The sequence below is a fragment of the Callionymus lyra genome, chromosome 14 (assembly GCF_982586985.1).
Source record: "Callionymus lyra chromosome 14, fCalLyr1.hap1.1, whole genome shotgun sequence".
Classification (NCBI taxonomy): Eukaryota; Metazoa; Chordata; class Actinopteri; order Syngnathiformes; family Callionymidae; genus Callionymus; species Callionymus lyra.
This window is the reverse complement of record NC_141831.1, coordinates 7,340,534-7,363,278: the sequence shown is the minus strand read 5'-3', so window position 1 is coordinate 7,363,278 and position 22,745 is coordinate 7,340,534. Positions and strand designations below refer to the sequence as shown.

Below are 22,745 nucleotides of genomic sequence, written 5' to 3'. Positions count from 1 at the left end.
TTTAATGAATTATACACATATCTGCAAATATGACTTTATAGTACTACTATGACTCAACTTTTAACTTACAGGTTTAAGTTACAGTTTTAATATCTGCCAGTTATTTACAATTATTGGCTGATTTTCCCATATTTGTAAAGAAGATCTTCTTTGGCGAGCTCTTAAGAACGCTGCGAAAGAAGGATGTGTTTCCCAAAGTTGCTCTAAGCTTAAGAAGATCTTTCACTAAGAAGGAAATGTAAAGATGGACTCACTCTTCTATAGTTCAAAAAACGGTAATATTAGTTTACAGAACTACTACGATTAAACTGTTGAACTTTAAATAACATTTTGAAATCGAATTAAACTGTGAAACAACATTAAACTCACACTTTTGTATTTAAACACTGAAATAAATCCACTCAATTGAAATTTTGTTGCTTAATGTTTTATGTTTTTTTCGTGATTTACTGTGAATTTTTGCCATTTAAAAAAAAAACTTTTTTTTTTTTGTTTAATGAATCTAATTCATGTAAATTATACAATTATATAAATGATACCATTTGATCTGATGATTCTTCTCAACCATCTGACAAACACTTCAACTTGTACTAATGCATCATGGGACTTATTATGATCCAGATCTCCTTCGTAAACATTGAAATGTATTTTTGATTTCTTCCCCAGAAAACACCTTTTATTAAATATGAATTTGGAGACACAGGGCTGGATAATTTGACTTTTTAAACTTGATTTACGCGAGTGGATCCTTTAAAGGGCGACTTTGCTTAATGAAGGTCAGAAACATGTCGTGCATCTCAAACACTTTCAAGGTTGATAATAGAATCAAATTCTTTATCGTCCACGAGAACAACTTTTGTTTGGAATTCAATCCTGTTTTGTGTCTCACTGGCCACTGACAATAAATACAAAATATACAATTTAGGATAAAAACCTTCAATAGTTAATAAAATAGTTAATTAAACACGTCGACAAAAGTAAATAAATAGAGACAAATGGTGAATTAAAACCTAAATACCAGTAATTCACAGTAAAAATGTTTTTTTTACACTGCTGGACGCAAACACTACAATAGAAAATATCCAATTTACAATTAAAAACAAAGTTAACAAAATTAAAACCAAGTAAATACAATATTAAAATAATAAATACAAATGATTTACAAATTAAAAAGAAGGAGTTAATTACATATAAAAAATCACAAAATTACATTTTATTTTTACGACGATGGTGGCAAAAAAATACGATACGAAAATATTCAATTTAAAATTTAAAAAAAGTCAATAAGTAAAAAAAATGACAACTACAATTAAATAAATCTACAATTAAATAAAATAGGAATAAGTTACACCTAAAATCCCACTTATTTACAGTTTAAATTTAGTTTTTTTTTACTAATTTTTACACCACTGGCAACAAAGAAAATTATACGAAAAATATCCAATTTGGAATCAAAACAAAGTCAATTATAAAATTAATTAAATAAATCTACAAAAATAAATCAAACGAATAAATACAAATAATTATAAATTAAATAGGTATTAATTACAACCAAACTAACAATATTTCAAAGTATAAATTTAGTTTTTGTTTTTTAAACACCGCCACAAGGAAACGATGCAAAATATCCAATTCAGAATAAAATGCAAATAAATAATATAATATATCTGCAAAAATAAATAAACCAGTAAATAAATAAAACGAATAAATACAAATTATTATAAATTAAATAGGTATTAATTACAACCAAACTAACAATATTTTGTATTTTCAAAACCACCTCAAGGAAACGATGGAAAATATCCAATTCAGAATAAAATGCAAATAAATAATATAATATATCTGCAAAAATAAATAAACCAGTAAATAAATCAAACGAATAAATACAAATTATTATAAATTAAACAGGTATGAATTACAACCAAACTACCAATAATTGAAGTGTAAATTTAGTTGTTGTTTACAATAAATCTGCAAAAATAAAAGTAAATAAAAACAATGTAAAAATAAAATAAAAGTTGTCTAGTCTAGAGGTCGGAGGTCGGACGTGCTCCATGTTCTCTCGACTGGTAAAAAAAAACGGGTCACGAGCTCACGGATCATGCGAGTCGTTTCCACGCCTCCCTCGCTGTCCGTCAAACTCCAGGAGATCACAGACGACAAACCCTCGGCAGCTGTTCGCTCACATCTCTGGGACGACTCGTGCCTCCAGGACTGAGATGGACTTGTCGGCTCGTCAGAAACCAAAACTTCTAACCTCGCTCGGACGAACGGGGGTCGACATTGAGACGTCGCTCTTCAAGCTGCCGACCTTCGACATCCTCTCTTGAACGCCCGATTCATTCTCCCATCATGCAACGCTGGTGTTCCAGCTGGAAAACCATTACAGTTAACCCCCCCAAAATATCCGCTCGTCTAATAGTCGAACCCACTCGGACAAAAAAATCTGCAATCTGGTGGAATTGAATCCAAAGTAACAAAACTGAGCAGAAGTAGGTCACGTTTACACAGCGCCCCCTCTGGCTGTGACCCCGTTATTCATCCGCCTACAAGGTCGCCGTCATGTCTGAGTGACGAAGGCGAGTGTCACGATGCATTACAACAAACTACACAATGTATCATGCATGGAATTAATGAGTTACACAGTTTATATTTGAAGTTTAAAATGAAAATAATGTAAATTGTGTCATTTTTATGTATTTTTTTATTGTTAAGTTGCGGAAATGTTTCACTTTAACTTGTCATTCAAGGGAAGATGTAGAATTTAGATCTGGTTGTAGGCACTGGAACTGCTATGGTGTTGCTCTCCTGCATTTTTATCAGGTATTTTTTGGAGAAGTCGGTTTGTTTTGGGGTTCGTTTCTGCGCCTCCCCCCCGAGGAGGACGCTCGTCTGGAAGACGAAGAAAGATTGTTAATCGATAAAGTAAAAGTTTAGATTGTGGAGATGAACAAAAGAATCGCTTTTCGTAATTGTATTGGGTTTTTGTTGATTTTAATAGTTGAGTTAAAGAAAATGTGTGTATCGAAAGGTTGAATTTGTTATTTATTGAACAGAATGAATTTTAAATAATTTAGCATATTTTTTTAAAACTAATTATTCTTATTTTTTTACACAGAGATTGATATTCTAATTTTAATAATTCAAAAATTAATTAGTCGTTTAAGTCGTTTAGGGTAGAGTACTAAGAATTGAGACGCACTTATACACTAACAAATACTAAGTTGAAGTACACAAGTATGCGATTCGAGACACAGCTCTGGTTCAATTTCATTTTAATTCAATGTGTCATCCTTCTACTGCTGAAAATACACCTATATATAAAAATATATAAAAATATATATTAGGTAACTTCTGTTTACAACATCAACGTCACTAAGATGGAGCCGTTTAGTGTAGAAAGTGTCCATCGATCCATACTCAGTTTTGTGGGCGTTTTAGTGAGAATTTAGTGTGTATGGAGCACTACATTTCACATACATAGGGTAGAGTCGTTTAGGGTAGAGTACTAAGAATTGAGACGCACTTATACACTAAAAAATACTAAGTTTAAGTACGCAAGTATGCGATTTGAGTCACAGCTAAGGATCAAGTTAAATTTGTTATAAATAATTGAGCTATTTGAATTAAACTATCTCTATTTTAAAAGGTTGAATTACTTTTTAATTTCTTAAATAATTTCAAATTAATTTTAATATTTTTACACTAAAGAGTTTGATATTCGAATAAACAATAATTTAAATGTTTTTCTTTATTTTTCTTAACTTTGCATATTTTTTTTTATTAATTATTTATCTATTTTACACATAGAGTTTGATATTCTAATTATAATAATTCAAAACTTAATTTTCTAAAAGTAATATTTTTTGTCTCGTAGTCGTTTTAATTCAATAAAAAAATGTTAGCATGATAGCGCAACATTTTTTTATTGAATTAAAACGACTACAAGACAAAAAATATTACTTTATATTACTTAACTTTATATTGAATTCAGCTACACGTTAAAAAGTATGATATTTAGAAAATTAATTTTGGAATTATTAGAATTAGAATATCAAACTGTACGTGTAAAATAGATAAATAAATAATTTTAAAATATATGCAAAGTTTAGAAAAATAAAGAAAAACATTTGAATTATTGGAATTCGAATATCAAACTCTTAAGTGTAAAAATATTTAAATTAATTTGAAATTATTTAAGAAAATAAAAAGTAATTCAACCTTTTAAAATAGAAATAGTTTAATTCAAATTACTCAATTATTTATAACAAAATTTAAAGGTTTGAACATTTCAAACGTTCAATTGAAACTTAGCTGTGTCTAAAATCGCATACTTGTGTACTTAAACTTAGTATTTTTTAGTGTATAAGTGTGTCCCAATTCTTAGTATGTGAAATGCAGTGCTCCATACGCCCTAAATTTTCACTAAAACTCCCATAAAAATGAGTATGGATCGATGGACACTTTCTACACTAAACGACTCCATCTTAGTGACGTTGATGTTGTAAACATATATATATATATATATATATATTTTATTTATTTTTTTCAAATGCTTTCAGGTACATTTTCAGCAGAATTAACACGTCTTCGCTGCTGATACCGGCGTAAATATCTCGCCAATATTTCGTTACTCATATATTTCTTGATCCAAACCAAACGTGCTGCCAGCAGGTGGCGATAGTGTTCCTACAGCTGGTTGCAACCATCGTTAAATAGTAGTAGAAGAAAAAGCTGTTGCGTCATTTCCTGTTAGTGTGTAGCAGCAGAGTTTGATTTGAGACGTACTATCTGTGGAGTATTAGTTACTAGTTAGTACGTACACTATCCTGATGCATACTAACCTCTAGTGCACTAAGAGAAGTATGCGATTCGAGACACACGGACATACTTCCATAAACTCACCATCTTAAAAAAATGTTTTCCTAGTTTTAATCCAGTCAAAATAAAATGCTCTTTTGTTTATTTCCGCAATTTAAACCTTGAGTTTATCAGCCATTTTTCTCCTCGCCAGACAAACTGCCTCCATGGGGGGAGGTGGCGAAGTTTTGAAATATTAGAATTAGAATATCAAACTCTATGTGAAAAATAGATAAATAATAATTTAAAAATATATGCGAAGTTTAGAAAAATAAAGAAAAATATTTGAATTATTGGAATTCGAATATCAAACTCTTAAGTGTAAAAATATTTAAATTAATTTGAAATTATTTAAGAAAATAAAAAGTAATTCAACCTTTTAAAATAGAGATAGTTTAATTCAAATTACTCAATTATTTAAAACAAAATTTAAAGGTTTGAACATTTCAAACGTTCAATTGAAACTTAGCTGTGTCTAAAATCGCATACTTGTGTACTTAAACTTAGTATTTTTTAGTGTATAAGTATGTGAAATGTAGTGCTCCATACACACTCAATTTTCACTAAAACTCCCATAAAAATGAGTATGGATCGATGGACACTTTCTACACTAAACGACTCCATCTTAGTGACGTTGACGTTGTTAACAGAAGTTACGTCATATATATATATATATATATATTTTATTTTTTTTCATATACTTTCAGGTACATTTTCAGCAGAATAAACACGTCTTCGCTGCTGATACCGGCGTAAATATTTCGCCAATATTTAGTTTCTCATATATTTCATGATCCAAACCAAACATGCTGCCAGCAGGTGGCGATAGTGTTCCTACAGCTGGTCGCAACCATCGTTAAATAGTAGTAGAAGAAGAAGCTGTCGCGTCATTTCCTGTTAGTGTGTAGCAGCAGAGTTTGATTTGAGACATACTATCTGTGGAGTATTAGTTACTAGTTAGTACGTACACTATCCTGATGCATACTAACCTCTAGTGCACTAAGAGAAGTATGCGATTCGAGACACACGGACATACTTCCATAAACTCACCATTTAAAAAAAATGTTTTCGTTTATTTAACCCAGTCAATAAAATTTGTTTATCTCCGCAATTTAAACTTGAGTTTATCAGCCATTCTTCGCCTCGCCAGACAAACTGCCTCCGTGGGGGGGGGGGGGGGGTGTGGCGAAAAGCAAACCCCGAAAAAACAAACCGACTAGAAGAAATCCCTCATAAAAATGCAGGAGAGCAAGACGGTAGTATTTTGCTGTCACTCCCCTGCATCCTCTCGCTCGCTCTCCTCGCTTCACTTCCACTCTCTCCTCCCGTAGACTTTTCTTTGCTCTAACAAGCTCCTCTGATTTCCCCTGGAAATCTACTCTGGGTAAACCTCGACTCCGATTCTCTGCCCTGAATCTCTGACGGTGTGTTTGCCATTTTGCAACAAAAAAACAAAAAAGGACTTGGAAGTGGAGATCTGAAATAATGTGTACTTTTCGGGACGCCAGTGCGAGTCAGACGAGCGAATCGCTCGCTCCATCAAGCCCGGCGTCGTCAATACTAATTAGCCTAGTTGCAGTCGATAACAAGCCCGCGGTGAGTTAGCGCCGCGACAAAAGTTCTCAATCACATCATCAACTCGTCTCAGGTCTTCATTCGTTCATTGACTCGAGTTCAAATATCACTTCTAAATATCAAAGGTAGACACATGAGGCTCTTTTTTTTTGTTGAGGCAATCGTTGGGTCATGATGCAACACTAATAGACTCAGGGACTCATTCATTCCTTGTGCTATTAGATTGTTTGATTTTGAGTTTGCGGGCAGAAGTGAAAAGATGATTTTCTATGTTAGTCTTTGTATCCTTTTTCATTTTTCTTTGATCCTTGTTCTTTATCTTTAGATTTAGAACGTGTCATCTTGAACTTTCTTTTTTTTTGCCCTTTGTTCTTGTTTCATGAATCTATCCTCTGTGTTGATGTGTGCTGGGAAAACTATTTTTGGAAGGAGACCTCCAGAGGATTCAATAAAGTCTCTCCATCCATCCATCCATCTATCCATCCATCCATCATCTATCTTTTATCATCCAACCATCTATCCATTCATCTTTCATCACCCATTCATCCATCTTTCATCATTCATCCATCTATCTATCTTTTATCATCCATCCATCCATACATCTATCTTTCATCATCCATCTATCCATCTATTCATCCATCTTTCATCATCCATCTATCCATCCATCCATCTATCTTTCATCATCCATCCATCCATCCATCCATCCATCCATCCATCCATCCATCCATCTATCTTTCATCATCCATCCATCTATCTATCTGTCATCATCCATCCATCCATCCATCTATCTTTCATCATCCATCCATCCATCCATCTTTCATCATCCATCCATCCATACATCTATCTTTCATCATCCATCCATACATATATCTTTCATCATCCATCTATCCATCCATCTATCCATCCATCCATCCATCTTTCATCCATCCATCCATCCATCCATCCATCCATCCATCCATCCATCCATCTTTCATCATCCATCCATCCATCCATCCATCCATCTATCTTTCATCATCCATCCATCCATCCATCTATCTATCTTTCATCATCCATCCATCCATCCATCTATCTTTCATCATCCATCCATCCATCCATCTATCTATCTTTCATCATCCATCCATCCATACATCTATCTTTCATCATCCATCCATACATATATCTTTCATCATCCATCTATCCATCCATCTTTCATCATCCATCTATCCATCATCATCTATCTTTCATCATCCATCCATCCATCCATCTATCTTTCATCATCCATCCATCCATCCATCTATCTTTCATCATCCATCCATCCATCTATCTTTCATCATCCATCCATCCATCCATCTATCTTTCATCATCCATCCATCCAGCCATCCATCCATCCATCTATCTTTCATCATCCATCCATCCATCCATCTATCTTTCATCATCCATCCATCCATCTATCTTTCATCATCTATCCATCCATCTATCTTTCATCATCCATCCATCCAGCCATCCATCCATCCATCTATATTTCATCATCCACCCATCCATCAATCTTTCATCATCCATCCCTCCATCTATATTTAATCATCCATCCATTTATCCATCCATCTTTAAATTATTTTCAAGTTCCATTTGCGATACTTGTTTGTGCTCATAGATTTGCAAAGAAATGAAAGATGAAATTCAATGATTAAATAATGATTTATTATCTTTAAAGTTGGAATAATCTCAAATAAGAAAATAAATTATGTGTTTTTACAATTATACCCTTTACAATTTTTTTTTGTTGCTTATTTTCCTCACATCTTTAAAGGGTTAGATTTGTTTTTTTTAATAAAATATATGTACTTCAATAATTTTTTCAATACATTTGTATAAGAATTTTGGAAACTAATGCTCTGTAAAATGATCCTTAGTTTTACTGCCTTGAAGGGAAACTAACATGAAACTCAAACTCTCTTGACTCACATGTTTCTAATGTTGAAGTCTTTCTCTCCAAGACACAGTAAGTCCCTCATCATGACCTCGATTTGAACTTTTTACTTCATAAAGTTCGTCTGAAATCTGGGCGAACAAGAGGTTACGAGAGTCCATTAGGACGTAATAATGGCTTCACTCCTCCTCCAGCCAGCTGTAATCATGCCCCGCTTTGTTTATACAACGAGTCCCTTTGGAGGTGGGGACTTCATCCATCTTTCATCATCCACCCATCCATCAATCTTTCATCATCCATCCATTCATCCATCCATCAATCTTTCATCATCCATCCATCCATCAATCTTTCATCATCCATCCCTCGATCTATATTTCATCATCCATCCATCCATCAATCTTTCATCATCCATCCCTCCATCCTCCGAGTGATGACGTGTGGTGACAAACCTCCCAGTTTGACCAATCACAGCAGAGTGGGCGTAGTTATGGTAAACAAGATTTAATCTCCAGCAAGTGTTTTCAGTGGGCGGAGCTTAAGATCATTTTCTAATGTCAATATTTCAAAGAAAATAGAGTTTTGATGAGACAATAGAGTCACATATCACTTTAAGAGACACTTAAATCAACACATAAGTTGCAGTTTAACACAAAACTAATAATAATTCCGCAGCTGAAGCTACTCAAAGTTCCCGGTCCAGGGACGACTGTCACTCAGGAGTTGAAAAAAGGGGTAAATATCAGCCGAAAAAAAAAAGGAGGTATTTATAAGAGCAGCCGGACTCGTTTTGAAAGGTAATGAATTAATAATAGCTCGCTGTAAAATGGACAAGCTTCAGAATGTAGGATTCACGCCGACTGAAGAGGTTTGTGTTCGCGGACAGAAACGTGAACAGAGGTGCGAAGAAAAACATGTGGTTCCTGATCATTAAAACCATATTTCAATCTGTTTTTTTTCCAACATATGAAGCGTGTTTTACACAGATTTAAACTGCAGATCTGGACCCGAGACGTGGTTTAATAATGTAAACATCCGGAGAGCGTGAAGTTCTAAGACAAATGCAAATTCCCATTTTTACAAGCCAAGATTCAGACTTCCGGTTCTCTCCGAAGAGAAGATTTAAAAAAAAAAAAGAGGTGAAATTGAGGTGAATCTGCTTAAAAACTCCAGCAAAAGTCTAGACTTTTTTTCTTCTTCTTAAAGAACTTTATTGAATTCTCTGGATGATGATGCACCAGAACCTGTCGCCGTGAGTTCAGCCATGATCATTAAACACGACCACGCACTTCCCGACATGGAATAAAGAGAGAGGGAATGATTTAAAACACGGGAAGACACACATCAAGCGAGGAAAACTTCGGGGGGGTTTAAGAGTTTGGGCACAAAGACGGAGGGAGGGAAAATATTTGATGAGGAAGCTCATATAAAAGTTGATATTTGTCAAGGTTCCCAGCATGCATCAGTAATGCCCGAGAGAGTCGTCCAGAACCCGGAGATGTTCAACACCAAACGCTCTTTCATCTCCTCGTGCAACTTCAGTTTGAGGTTACACTGGAAATCAACGAAGCAGGATCTTAAACGCAGCAGAAAATGACACGGAAAAATGAACCAAAAGTCACATTATTGACTAAAATAGTGAGAAATATGTTTAATGAACTGTTTCTTTTAAGCAGGTATTAACTAATGTGGATGATTTAACCCCTGAGATGCCAAATAATCTACTAATTTCTGCAGAATATTACAGTTTTATTTAAGTTAAAATGTAAATAAACTCATTATATTATCAGAAAAATTGGTTGTGGTGGAATTACAGAAGATAAACATGAAATAATATGAAATTAAAAAAAAACAGACAACAAAAATAGCATATAAATAAATAATAATGAGAATTCATATAAAATACATTTCATTTAATTAAACAATGTTTATATTATATATATTCATATTATATTTAATATATTTTTTTGAAGTTTCTTTTTATAGTTTGATCTAAGACAACCTTTTCTAGGGTCTGTGGAGAAAAAAAAAAGAAATGATGAAAAATTGTTATTTTAATTGTTCATTATAAATTTGTATTTAAACTATCTTTAAATAAATCCTAAAAAAAATAATGAAAAAAGATTAATAATATGATAAACACCTTTTTAACTGATTTTTTTCCTATTTTTTTTTTCTATTTTTTTCTTTCTTTTATTTTCTTTTGAAAAAAAACAAAAAACTCTAATAAAGTTGTAAAACAAGGGATTTGAACAAGTGATATTAAGGATGGAACTAAAAAGGTACCACATTTTTTTTGGACTGTCTGATAAATTTCATAAACTTTAACCCTTATGAGGGCCACATAAACACGCCCATGGGGGCCACATTTGGCCCCCCGGCCACGCTTTATCATAAATCAATTTTCACTTTGACACGTTCGTGTTGCGGCCCACATCTTCACCTCTTTTTTTTAACCACCTTCTCCACGGACAACCAGTACATGACTGCTTATCTTACTTTAAAATGTTTAATTTTAAAAGTATTATTATTTTTTAAACTATCTGCAAAATACTTATATGATTAAAAATGAGTTTAAATAAAATTTTCATGAAATGCTCCTTGGAAAAATACATAATTCTGTTTGCGTTTAAGTATTCCATCTGGATCCAGGAGAATTTTTAAAGATTTCTCTGAGAAATATATGGATTTTTTTTCAAGTAACCAACATATATTAAAAAATATATTTTATAAAACACAAATCATACAATTGAATTAATTAATATAGTCATTTTAATGATTTTATTTTATTGTTTTAGGGTAGATAGGATTGCTGAAGCCTTGAGCACGAGGGGCAAGAGGTTAAGTGTTTTTTAAAGTCATTTTATTGATTTTATTTATCATTTTATTGAAGAAATGTATAGATATTTCATCTTGTTCCGAAACTGTTTTAGGGTTGCTAGATAACTACAGCCTTGAGGACGCAGGAACTGATTTCTTTAGTTGTTTTATGGATTTTATTCACAAAATGAATAAGCATTTCAAGTTTTATAAATTGTATTCACGATTTTATTCATGAAATGAGCAAATATTTAATGGTATTCAGGAATAGTTTCAGGGTTGCTAGAAAACTACAACCTTGAGGACGCAGGATTGTGTTTGTTTCCAAGTAATTTTAATGATTTTACATATGATTTTACTCACGAAATTTGTAAATATTTAAATTTATTCTGAAACTGTTTTAGTTGATAGTTAAGATTGCTACAGCCTTGAGAACGAGGGGAATTGTTTTTTAAAGTTGTTTATTGGATTTTATTTACAATTGTATTTGATACGTGAATAAATATTTCTTCATACACTGAAATTGTTTGAATTGCTATAACCTTTTGGACACAGGAATTAGGTTTTCAAAGTTGTTTTATTTCATTTTATTTACCATTTTATTTAAGAAATGTATAAATACTTCATCGTATTTTGAAATTGTTTTAGGTTTGCTATATAACTACAGTCCTGAGGATGCAGGAATTAGATAAACTGTTTTTTTTTTTGTTTTTTTAAGTTGTTTTATTGATTTGATTTAAAATTGTATTTGACACATGAATGAATATTTCATCATATACTGAAATTATATAACTGAATAAAAATTTCAGGCGTGTTTTTAGACTTTAGTGTTTCCCGTCTGTTTAGCATGTTAGCTATTAGCTTCTGCTACAAACAAGCTTAAAATATAGATTTGTATTCGTTTTTTAAGGGGATATTTTTGATATTTGGGCTTCAATACAAGAGGGACGTTACAGACGAGCATTTTCAAAGTATTTAGATGTTTTTAAGTGTCTTTTTTTGGACGAAGACAAGTTAGCCACGGTCGCTACATTAGCATGGTCGTACACTTTTGAGTATAAATTTAAAAAGGAACAGATAAATTGGAAATTATTTAATTTTTTACTTACAAAGGAGAAAGAAATGACTTCATCATATCCTGAAATTTGCTTAGGGTTTCTAAATAACTACAGCCTGGAGGACGCAAGAATTATGTTACGTGTTTTTAAAAGTTGTTTTATTGATTTTATTTACAATTGTATTTGATACATGAATGAATATTTCATCATATACTGAAATTATATTACTGAATAAAAATTTCAGGCGTCTTTTTAGACTTTAATGTTTCCTGTCTGTGTAGCATGTTAGCTATTAGCTTCTGCTACAAAGAAGCTTAAAATATAGATTTGTATTCGTTTTTTAAGGGTACATTTTTGATATTGGGGCTTCAATACAAGAGGGACGTTACAGACAAGCATTTTGGAGGTATTTGGATGTTTTTAAGTTTCTTTTTTGGACAAAGACAAGTTAGCACCGGTCGCTACATTAGCATTGGTACTTTCAAAGGAGAAAGAAATGACTTCATCATATACTGAAATTTTCTTAGGGTTTCTAGATAACTACAGCCTTGAGGGCGTGAAGAATTATGTTACGTGTTTTTAAAAGTTGTTTTATTGATTTTATTTACAATTGTATTTGATATGTGAATAAATATTTTAATCGTATACTGAAATTGTTTTAGGGTTGCTATATAACTACAGCCTTGAGTAGGAATTAGATTAACCGTTTTTTTAAAGTGGTTTTATTTAGAACTTTCACTCCATAACTCCATGAAGTCTCCACCTCCAAGGGACTCGTTGTATAAACAAAGCGTGATTACAGCTGGCTGGAGGAGGATTGAAGCCGTTATGACGTCCTAATGGACTCTCGTAACCTCTCGTTCGCCCAGATTTCAGAGTAACTTTATAAAGTAATAAGTGTAAATATTTACCAGCAGGGGGCAGTATAGTTCACGACTGTTCCGCCGCGCTGCAACTTTGTTCATTCAAACGTAACACTTGGTGGCATGCGAGCAATACGCTTCCTGTCAAGTCTTAATTGCGACGACTTTAGGCTTGTGTTGTCGTGTCACTTTCATGTTTCTCTACATTTGATTCGTCTTTAAGTCGAGCAGAAACAATTAACCCGACACGGAACCCCGCGGCTTTAAATTCATCTTTTTTTCTTAATCACATTATTTATATTCCGACAACTTAAATCATGGCGAAAAAAAAAACCCCAATTTCGATATCAAGCGTGAAAAATGCCAGATCAGAGCCACAATAAGTCAACTTTTTTCTCTCTTAAACGGAATATTTGATTCGGTGTTATCTCCGTCTGAGCGAGTCACAGCTTCTAGTTTGGATCAAAATCATTTCCTTGCTGCTGGTTCTGACACCACGGGGAGAAAAAAAAAAAAACGCAGAGATCAATTCATGTTACGACGCTTTTTTTTCGGGGTCAGGACTTCTTTAAATAAGTCAAAATCGTTTGACTTAAGCGGGGAGGAGACGCGACGCAAGGCAGGCCCTTGATGGCAGTTCCCCGGTGCTGTGGATCAGTGGTACGAGCCGCCCGAGGGTGTCCTCATTACTGTAATGATCTCCCAGAGCACCGGGGCCGACGCTCACTCCTGACTGAGGCGCCGACAATATTTACATTCAATCAGACCCTGATCACGGATCGTTGGCTGGTGAACCCACGATGAAGAGGATCAGATGGAGGAGGAAGTGAATGAGCTTTTTTACTGTCTGACCTTCCACTGACACGTTAGAAGTATTATTTAAAGCACAAGTGGTGCCGAGACTCACTTCTAAATGAACAAATGTATAAACCCTCATATACTCTGGTTTCCTATGAATCTGAATCATGTTTATACTTAGAAAAAAGCATATTTTAGGTAAAAATGTGGGATTATTTTAATCATTTTATGAATGACTTATACTTACTAATGAAATAATGTAACAATTAGCTCTTAAATTGACGGTAGTTTGTGAAAATATTTTTGAAATCCTCTTTACATTCCTTATTTTAACAAATATATCATGTCCTAACATCTACACTGAAAGAATAACAATGTGTTAGGTTGTAAAAAAAATAATAGTTAAAATTCTATCCTAAAATATTTTATTACACTTAACTAAACTAATACAAATATATTAACCCAAACTTGGCATAGAACAATATAACTTGACAATAAATAAAATCATTCACAGTATGAGAAATGTTCACTTATTTGCAAATTATTGTTATGAAGATTTTAGTCAAAATTAATTAAAACATATTTACACGTAGAATATTCTTTACATTAGACAGTTACACACTTGTTATTACACCCGACATAAAAAGTTGTAGAAAAAACAATTAAACAAGTCTATATTTTAGGCGTGTTTTAAGACTTTAGTGTTTCCTGTCTGTGTAGCATGTTAGCTTTTAGCTTCGGCTACAAACAAGCTTAAAATATAGATTCGTATTAGTTTTTTAAGGGGACATTTTTAATATTGAGGCTTCAATAAAAGAGGGGAAGTCACAGACGAGCAGTTTGGAGGTATTTGGATGTTTTTAAGTGTCTTTTTTGGACAAAGACAAGTTAGCAACGGTCGCTACATTAGCATGAACGTACAATTTTGAATATAACTTTAAAAAGGAACAGATTAGTAGAAAATAATTGCATTTTTTACTAACACAAGAGAAATAAATGACTTCTGCAAGTCTTTATTTCTTTATTTACCCCTTCGTTTTCATTCACAATATTTGTGTCCGAGCTTTTATCAGTTTTATTGAAATGATTAGTTCAATATTATCGTATATTTTTTTTAATTTACATTTCTTGATTCTTAATTTATGTTACGTTTACACTTTTGCTCTTTTAACTAGCTTCTTATTAATGATCATAAACAAAATATTAAAATGATAAACATGTAATCTAAATATATATTCAGCTTTAAATTGCTTTTAAAGATGGGGGTTTACTTCATATCCAAGTAGATAAATGTTGAAGTACAAAAGATGCTGGTGTTTAAGCAAAGATGACAAAGATAATTAATATCAAAAAGTTGAGACTTTAAAGGAGATTAAAACTGAGTATTTGATGGAAGTAAACGTGGAGATAATCAAGATATATTGAGCCTCCAACAATAAAAAGGCATTATCGCTTCACTATAAGACTCATACCTCCTGTAATAAACATAGAAAACCCCATTTGTCTGGCCCACTAAAATGACCCCTAAACTACTGTCGGCCCTTTCATTGATCGAGTTTGACATCAAGCTTATAATGTCATGAAGCGACGCTATTTTATCCCGTAATGGTCAGGTTTTTTTTCTTGTTGTTGTTCTGGCCTCACAACGGTCCCTGTCTCCTGATGAACGCTCGAGGCGATTGTTATACTGCGTCCGTAATGCACAGTTGTTACGAGGAAACATGTTCAGGATTTCACCCTTGAAAACACAAATCCCGAAGGACAACCTCAGAAGATCTCCCCCCTCGCTCGTAAGAGATCATCATTCTAAATAACGGGAGATATTCGGCGAGGGAACTCATTGGATTTCCAAATTGATATAAATAGGATCGCCGAGTAAATCGCGGGGGTTGTGGGGGGGGGGGTTGGAGTTCACACCTGTGTCCTCGTCGATGGTGAAAGTTCCCAGTCCGCTGCCGCCCCTGATGGAGTATCTCAAGGCACCGTCTCGCCCCTGATCCTCGTCCCTCGCCGCCACCGTCAGGACGCTGGTGCCGGCCCTCGAGTTCTCCTTCACCGCGCCGCTCACGGCGAAGGCGTCGAAGTACGGCGCGTAGAGATTCTCGTTGACATCCACCACCTTATAAAAAAAAAACAAAAAAAACAAGACGCCATCGTTCATTTGAGGGGTTTGACAGAGAGGGTTCAAGGTTAAAAGCGTAAGACTAATGGACCCTGTGCCTCCTGTGATTAGACGGGCTGTAAGAAATGTGCCCGCCGTGGGTGGAAAGCCTGTTTAAAAGGCACACGGGCAGATGTTTATAAATATTTAGATGAACTGGAACATCTATTTATCAACCCGGCATGTCTTGTTTGTTTAGTGTAACGTTTTCTTAAGAATGACAAGTGACTCCGTTTGACTTTCAACGCGTTTATTACTCTAAATAAAAGGAATAGAAGAAAGAAAAGAAAGGTATACATCTCTAGAAAAACAGGATGAATACATTAGGAATATTACATTTAGGTTTTTATGCTTCAATTCTCCTTGTAAATTCAACTACAGTTTTGCAGCATGAGCAGTCGCTGGCAAAAACTAAATGATTTTAGGGCCCAAATATAACAGTTTTTACTGAAAAACACTATCACTAAAATGCCTTTTTTCATAGTCATTTTGCGTTTGCATCATTTATTTGAAACTATTTCATTAATTACAGTATTTCGTTGTTGATGTTGTAATGATGTATAGGTAATAACGTCTATAAAAATCTACTGTATGTATAATTTATTTATATACACAGTATATGTATATATTGCAATGCTATACAGCTACATATATAGCTAGCTAGAGCTATATATATATTTATATATATATATATATATATATATATATATATATATATATATATATATATATATATATACAGTTTATATATATAAGAAATGTATACATCTCTAGAAAAACAGGATGAATACATTAGGAATATTACATTTAGGCTTTTATGCTTCAATTCTCCTTGTAAATGCAACTACAGTTTTGCAGCATGAGCAGTCGCTGGCAAAAACTAAATGATTTTAGGGCCCAAATATAACACATTTTTTACTGAAAAACACTATCACTAAAATGCCTTTTTTCATAGTCATTTTGCGTTTGCATCATTTATTTGAAACTATTTCATTAATTACAGTATATCGTTGTTGATGTTGTAATGATGTAAAGGAAATAACGTCTATAAAAATCTACTGTATGTATAATTTATTTATATACACAGTATATGTATATACTGCAATGCTATACAGCTACATATATAGCTAGCTAGAGCTATATATATTTATATATATATATATACAGTATATATATATATATATATATATATATATATATACAGTATATATATACAAGAAATATATACATCTCTAGAAAAACAGGATGAATACATTAGGAATATTACATTTAGGTTTTTTATGCTTCAATTCTCCTTGTAAATGCAACTACAGTTTTGCAGCATGAGCAGTCGCTGGCAAAAACTAAATGATTTTAGGGCCCAAATATAACAGTTTTTACTGAAAAACACTATCACTAAAATGCCTTTTTTCATAGTCATTTTGCGTTTGCATCATTTATTTGAAACTATTTCATTAATTACAGTATATCGTTGTTGATGTTGTAATGATGTAAAGGAAATAACGTCTATAAAAATCTACTGTATGTATAATTTATTTATATACACAGTATATGTATATACTGCAATGCTATACAGCTACATATATAGCTAGCTAGAGCTATATATATTTATATATATATATATATATATATATACAGTATATATATACAAGAAATGTATACATCTCTAGAAAAACAGGATGAATACATTAGGAATATTACATTTAGGTTTTTTATGCTTCAATTCTCCTTGTAAATTCAACTACAGTTTTGCAGCATGAGCAGTCGCTGGCAAAAACTAAATGATTTTAGGGCCCAAATATAACACAATTTTTACTGAAAAATAATATCACTAAAATGCCTTTTTCAATAGTCATTTTGCTTTTAAAATAGTCATTTATTTGAAACATTTTCATTAATTACAGTACTCCGTTGTTGTTGTAATGATGTAAAGGAAATAACGTCTATAAAAATCTACTGTATTTATAATTTATTTATATACACAGTATATGTATATACTGCAATGCTATACAGCTACATATATAGCTAGCTAGAGCTATATATATTTATATATATATATATATATATATATATGTTCATATATATATGTTATATATGTATATGTACATGTTTTTATTTGTTCAGGCTTTTCCTTGATTTTCTGTAACTCCTGTTGTGTTATCAGTTTTATCTTGATCTTTAAAGTATTTATTTTTATTGAATATTGTTTTGATTGTTTAAGCGCTTTGTGACCCTGGTCTGAAAAAGCGCTATACAAATAAAAAATTACTTACTTATTTACTATATACAGCTAGGATCTAATGTGTGTTCCCAAATTTGCTATCACCAAAATCTAAAAGTAAGTAAGTAATTTATATTTATATAGCGCTTTTCCAGACCAGTGTCACAAAGCGCTTGAACAATCAAAACAATACCCGATAAAATATATACTTAAAAGGTCAAGACAACACCAGGAACAACACAGGAGTCTGAGAAAATCAAGGAAAAAGCCTGTACGAATAAAAGTGTCTCGGTGTTTCTTGGAGGAGTCAGTAATTTCTTTCTTTTCTTTCAAATACAAGCATTTTAAAAAGGACGTGTTCCTCTTTGTGGCAAGTTTTCTCGCCACTTTAACGACGCCGTTTGAATCCAGCCAATCGTTGGAATTCATAAATTATTTATCAGCACTTATAAACATGTTGTAAGCATGTTTTATGTTAAATCCGGGATCAATATTTGGCAAGTGTTTGTTGTGATAAATCACCAATGATTCATTGCGGTAGTGAGCCTTTCACGCTGCGCAAAAGGAAGGTTAAAATCTGGTTCTCCTTTCATTGAACTATACTTCTACATAGACAGTAAGACAGACAGATGTGTGAGTGTGTTACACACCTCCACCTCCAAAAAGGTCTGGCTGCTCAAGGCTGGTGCTCCTCTGTCCTCCGCCAGTATCGTCAGGTTAAAAAAAGGCTGCTTCTCGTAGTCCAGCTCTTTCCGAATCCTCACCATTCCACTGAATTGGTCAATCTGCGAGAAAAAAACCCCCAATAAAAACTCATCTTAATTCAGGAAAATTGCTTTTTGTTTTTCCAAACAATTTTCAAGTCACAAACCTCAAAAGTGCCATTGAAGTCGTTGACCAAGAAGTACCGCACTTGTCCTCCTGAACCCATGTCTGGGTCTTTCGCCTGGAGCCAGGTAATCACGGCCCCCAGAGGGAGGTCCTCCAGGACTCGAGTACTGTAACTGCTCGGCACGAACGTGGGGGCGCAGTCGTTGACGTCCTCCACTATTATATTGAGAGTGGTGACCGACGAGCGACGAGTGCCTCTCTCCGCCTTGTCTCTCGCCTCGATCTTTAAAACAAACTTCGGAATGGACTCCCGGTCCAGCGGACTCACGACGAACACGCCTCCGGTTTCCACGTTGATGCTGAACTCGGGGACGCTCGTCAGGAGGGCGTAGGTCACCTGCCCGTTTTGACCGCTGTCCCTGTCCGACGCCGTTAAGGTCACGACCTCTGAACCGATCACGATGTTTTCCGGGACGAGGGCGGAGAAGCTGTTCTGGGAAAACTGGGGGTCGTTATCGTTCGCGTCCTCGACGATCACGGTCAGTATTCTCCAGTTGGACATCTGGGGTACGCCCTGGTCGTAGATGCTGATGTTCAGGAAGTAGCGCTCCGATCCTTCGCGGTCGAGGGGCTGCAGGATGGTCACCAAGCCGTCGTCCATGTTGATATTGAAGCAGCTCTCTTTGTTTCCGTCGGATATGGCGAAGAGAATCCGGCCGTTGAACCCCGAGTCGTTGTCCCGCGCCCTCACCTGGAAGACGCTGGCGCCTACAGGAAGGTCCTCTCTTACGAGAATACTGGTGGGTAACGCCTCGAACTGGGGGGCTTGTCTGTTCTGAGAAAAGGGGTCGGCGTACGCGTCGTCCGGTCTGGATCGCGTGATGTCGGAGACTTTCGAAAGCATTTTTTCGGCTAGGATTTGAGCCGCTCTGGTTTCCCTGCAGGTGAACTCCCTCTGGGGGGCGCCGCCTCGCACCACGGACACATTCACGAACATGGGCTCCGACAGCAACTCGCCGTCCGTGGCGACGACCTTTAAGTTAAACACCCCGCTTTTTAAATTCACCATCTCGAAAGACCTCTTCAGCGACAGCGCTCCAGAATCCGCGTTCAACTCGAAGTAATCCAGTTCGTTCCCGGACACGATCCTGTACTTGACCATCTCGAACTCGTCCATGTCCACGGCCGACATGGTGACGACGGTTTTGCCGACGGGGAAGTCCCGGCCGATCATGCCTCTGCAGGCGATCTTCTCGAAAAGAGGCGGATTGTCGTTGATATTAAGCAAACGCACGTTGACGTTGACCTCGGTTTCCCTTCTGTACGGTGAACCCCAGTCCGCCGCTCTTACGGCGAACGTGAAGATATCGTTGGAGGATTCGAAGTCCAGATCCTCTGTGATCCTGATTTCTGCTGTGTTCGGGTCTATGCTAAACGGTAGAGATTGTTCCCCATTGATTGTGTGCGTTACGTATCCGTTCTCCCCTTTATCCTCATCTACGGCCGACACTACGAGTACCACGGTGCCAGTAGGTAAGCTCTCATTGATTGAAATGTCATAGGAGGGCCTGCCAAACGCTGGCGCGTTGTCGTTAGCGTCCTCGATGAGGATACGGACCCGTGCCCGCTGCTGACTGATGAGCTCCACCACCTCCATCTCCATGACGGGCCGTGATATCTTCGTCAGCATTCTCGCCGTGGTTATGACTCCACTCAGGGGGTTTATATCGAAGTACGTTATCTCGGGGACGCGGCCGAAGCTGTAGTTGACGCTCGGAGGAGACGGAGAGAGTCTCACAAATTGTACAAAAGTACCCGGCGGCGCTATCTCGCTCAGACTCATTTCATAAAGTGCCTTTTCGAAGTTGACCAGCACCGGTTTGGGCTTCGTTACAAAAACCCTCACAACTTGGGTGTTGGAAAACTTTGGCGGATTACCTCTATCTTTAGCCTGGAACGTCAGGTTCAAGCCGTACGGGTTTTTATTCCAGTCGACGGGTTCCGACGTTTTAACCATGTACACGTTGCCGCCCGGCGAGCGATCAATCACAAACTGCTCGTACAGGTCACCCTCGGTGATGGACACCCACTCTATTTCCCCGGATGCACCATCATCTTTGTCCTCCACAGTCACTCTGGCATAGACCGGGTCCTTGTCTTCCCATGATGGATTAACAGCGACTGCGCTGAGAACGGGAGCAAATTCATTAACTCGACTCACACTCAGGACCAGCCTGGCCGTGCTGCTGATGCCGTTGTTCCCGTAAAGTTTCATCCCCCTGTCGACCACCAGCACCTCCAGCTCGTACCTCTCCTCTTTGTCCATCTTCGGCCGGCCCGTGAGAGTGATGACCCCACTAGTCGGGTGGACGGCGAACAGCTCGACCCTGTTCTTGAAGAAGTAGTAAAACTCCCCGTTAGAGCCGACGTCGGCGTCCGTGGCCGTGACACGCCCGAGACTGGCGCCCATGGGGGCGCTCTCCGGAACAACAAATGAATACGAGGTCGGGGAGAACAGAGGTCTGAGATCATTAGTATCCAACACTTTGATATAAACCGTGGCTAAAGCCTCCAGGCCGCCTTGGACGGTGGCCTTAACGGTGAGGGTGTAATTGTCTTGTACTTCACGGTTTAAAATCGCGCCGCTGCCCCCGTTGGTGCGGATGCGAAGGAAACAAAAGTCTCCCATCACAAATTCCTCAGCCTTGAATATCCCCTCGCCGTCTCCGGCGTCGACGGAGTATCTGATCCCCAACGCCCGGGGCGACCCGAGGACGATCCCCATCTTGACCCCGCTCCGGGTGTAGGTTCTGGTGGCGGAGTTCTCGTAGATGGTGGCGTTGTAGGCCGGCTGGGTGAAGAGGAGAAGACTTTTCCCGGCTCGGGGTTCGGGAAGGAACTGGGCGTGAAGTATTAGGAAGAGGCAGATGAAATTAAAAAGTAAGGAGAAGCAGGGCAGGGGGAGCATCGCACTCCACTGGATGGGCTTCATCACTATTACACCAGCCGGTTACCCTGTGTGAAAAGAATAACAAAGACAAACAGACCCAACGTTCAGTTGCCGAGCGGTTGGAGACGTGCTGTCTGCATGTTAAAAGATTTGATAGAGAGCTGTTTGACGGCTGTTTAAAAAATACTTTTTCAGAAGTCGTTTTTATCACTACACTGCTGCAATGGATTATTAAAGTCGTTTCTCTTTTTTTTCACTTTCAACTTGTCAGTCTGAGCTACCTTTCCACTCAGAAAGACCCCTTGAGGACACTATTATTTTAAAACCAAACTTTTCAGGATTAAGCACAATATTGCATTTTTTATAAGTAAGTAATTTGTATTTGTATAGCGCTTTTCTAGACCAGGGTCACAAAGCGCTTAAACAATCAAAACAATATTCAATAAAGTATATACTTTAAAGATCAAGATAAAACTGATAACACAACAGGAACGCTTGATGGATTCTACTGACTCCTTTAAGAAACATCTTAAGACGTATTTATTTGTTCAGGTTTTTCCTTGATTTTAATGATAAGTTTAAAAAATAAGTCAACTTTAAGATAAACACATCAGATCATCTTTTCTCAATTACTTTCAAAGCCAATTCTTCAATGGATTTTAAAGAAAAAGCACATTTAAAACCTTATTGTCGGATGTATTTTTA

The 22,745-nt window shown here is 36.0% G+C and overlaps 1 protein-coding gene across 1 annotated transcript in view; it reads right to left on the bottom strand.

Annotated features, from left to right (window-relative positions):
* Positions 1-22,106, bottom strand: part of fat3b (FAT atypical cadherin 3b) — a 202,630-nt gene extending 180,524 nt beyond the window's left edge. Inside the window, 3 exon segments of the mRNA XM_087806803.1 lie at positions 15,795-15,996; positions 18,910-19,044; positions 19,131-22,106. Of these exon segments, the coding sequence (XP_087662929.1) occupies positions 15,795-15,996; positions 18,910-19,044; positions 19,131-22,082 (3,289 nt within the window). The 5' untranslated portion in view covers positions 22,083-22,106.
* Positions 22,107-22,745: the final 639 nt, after the last annotated feature.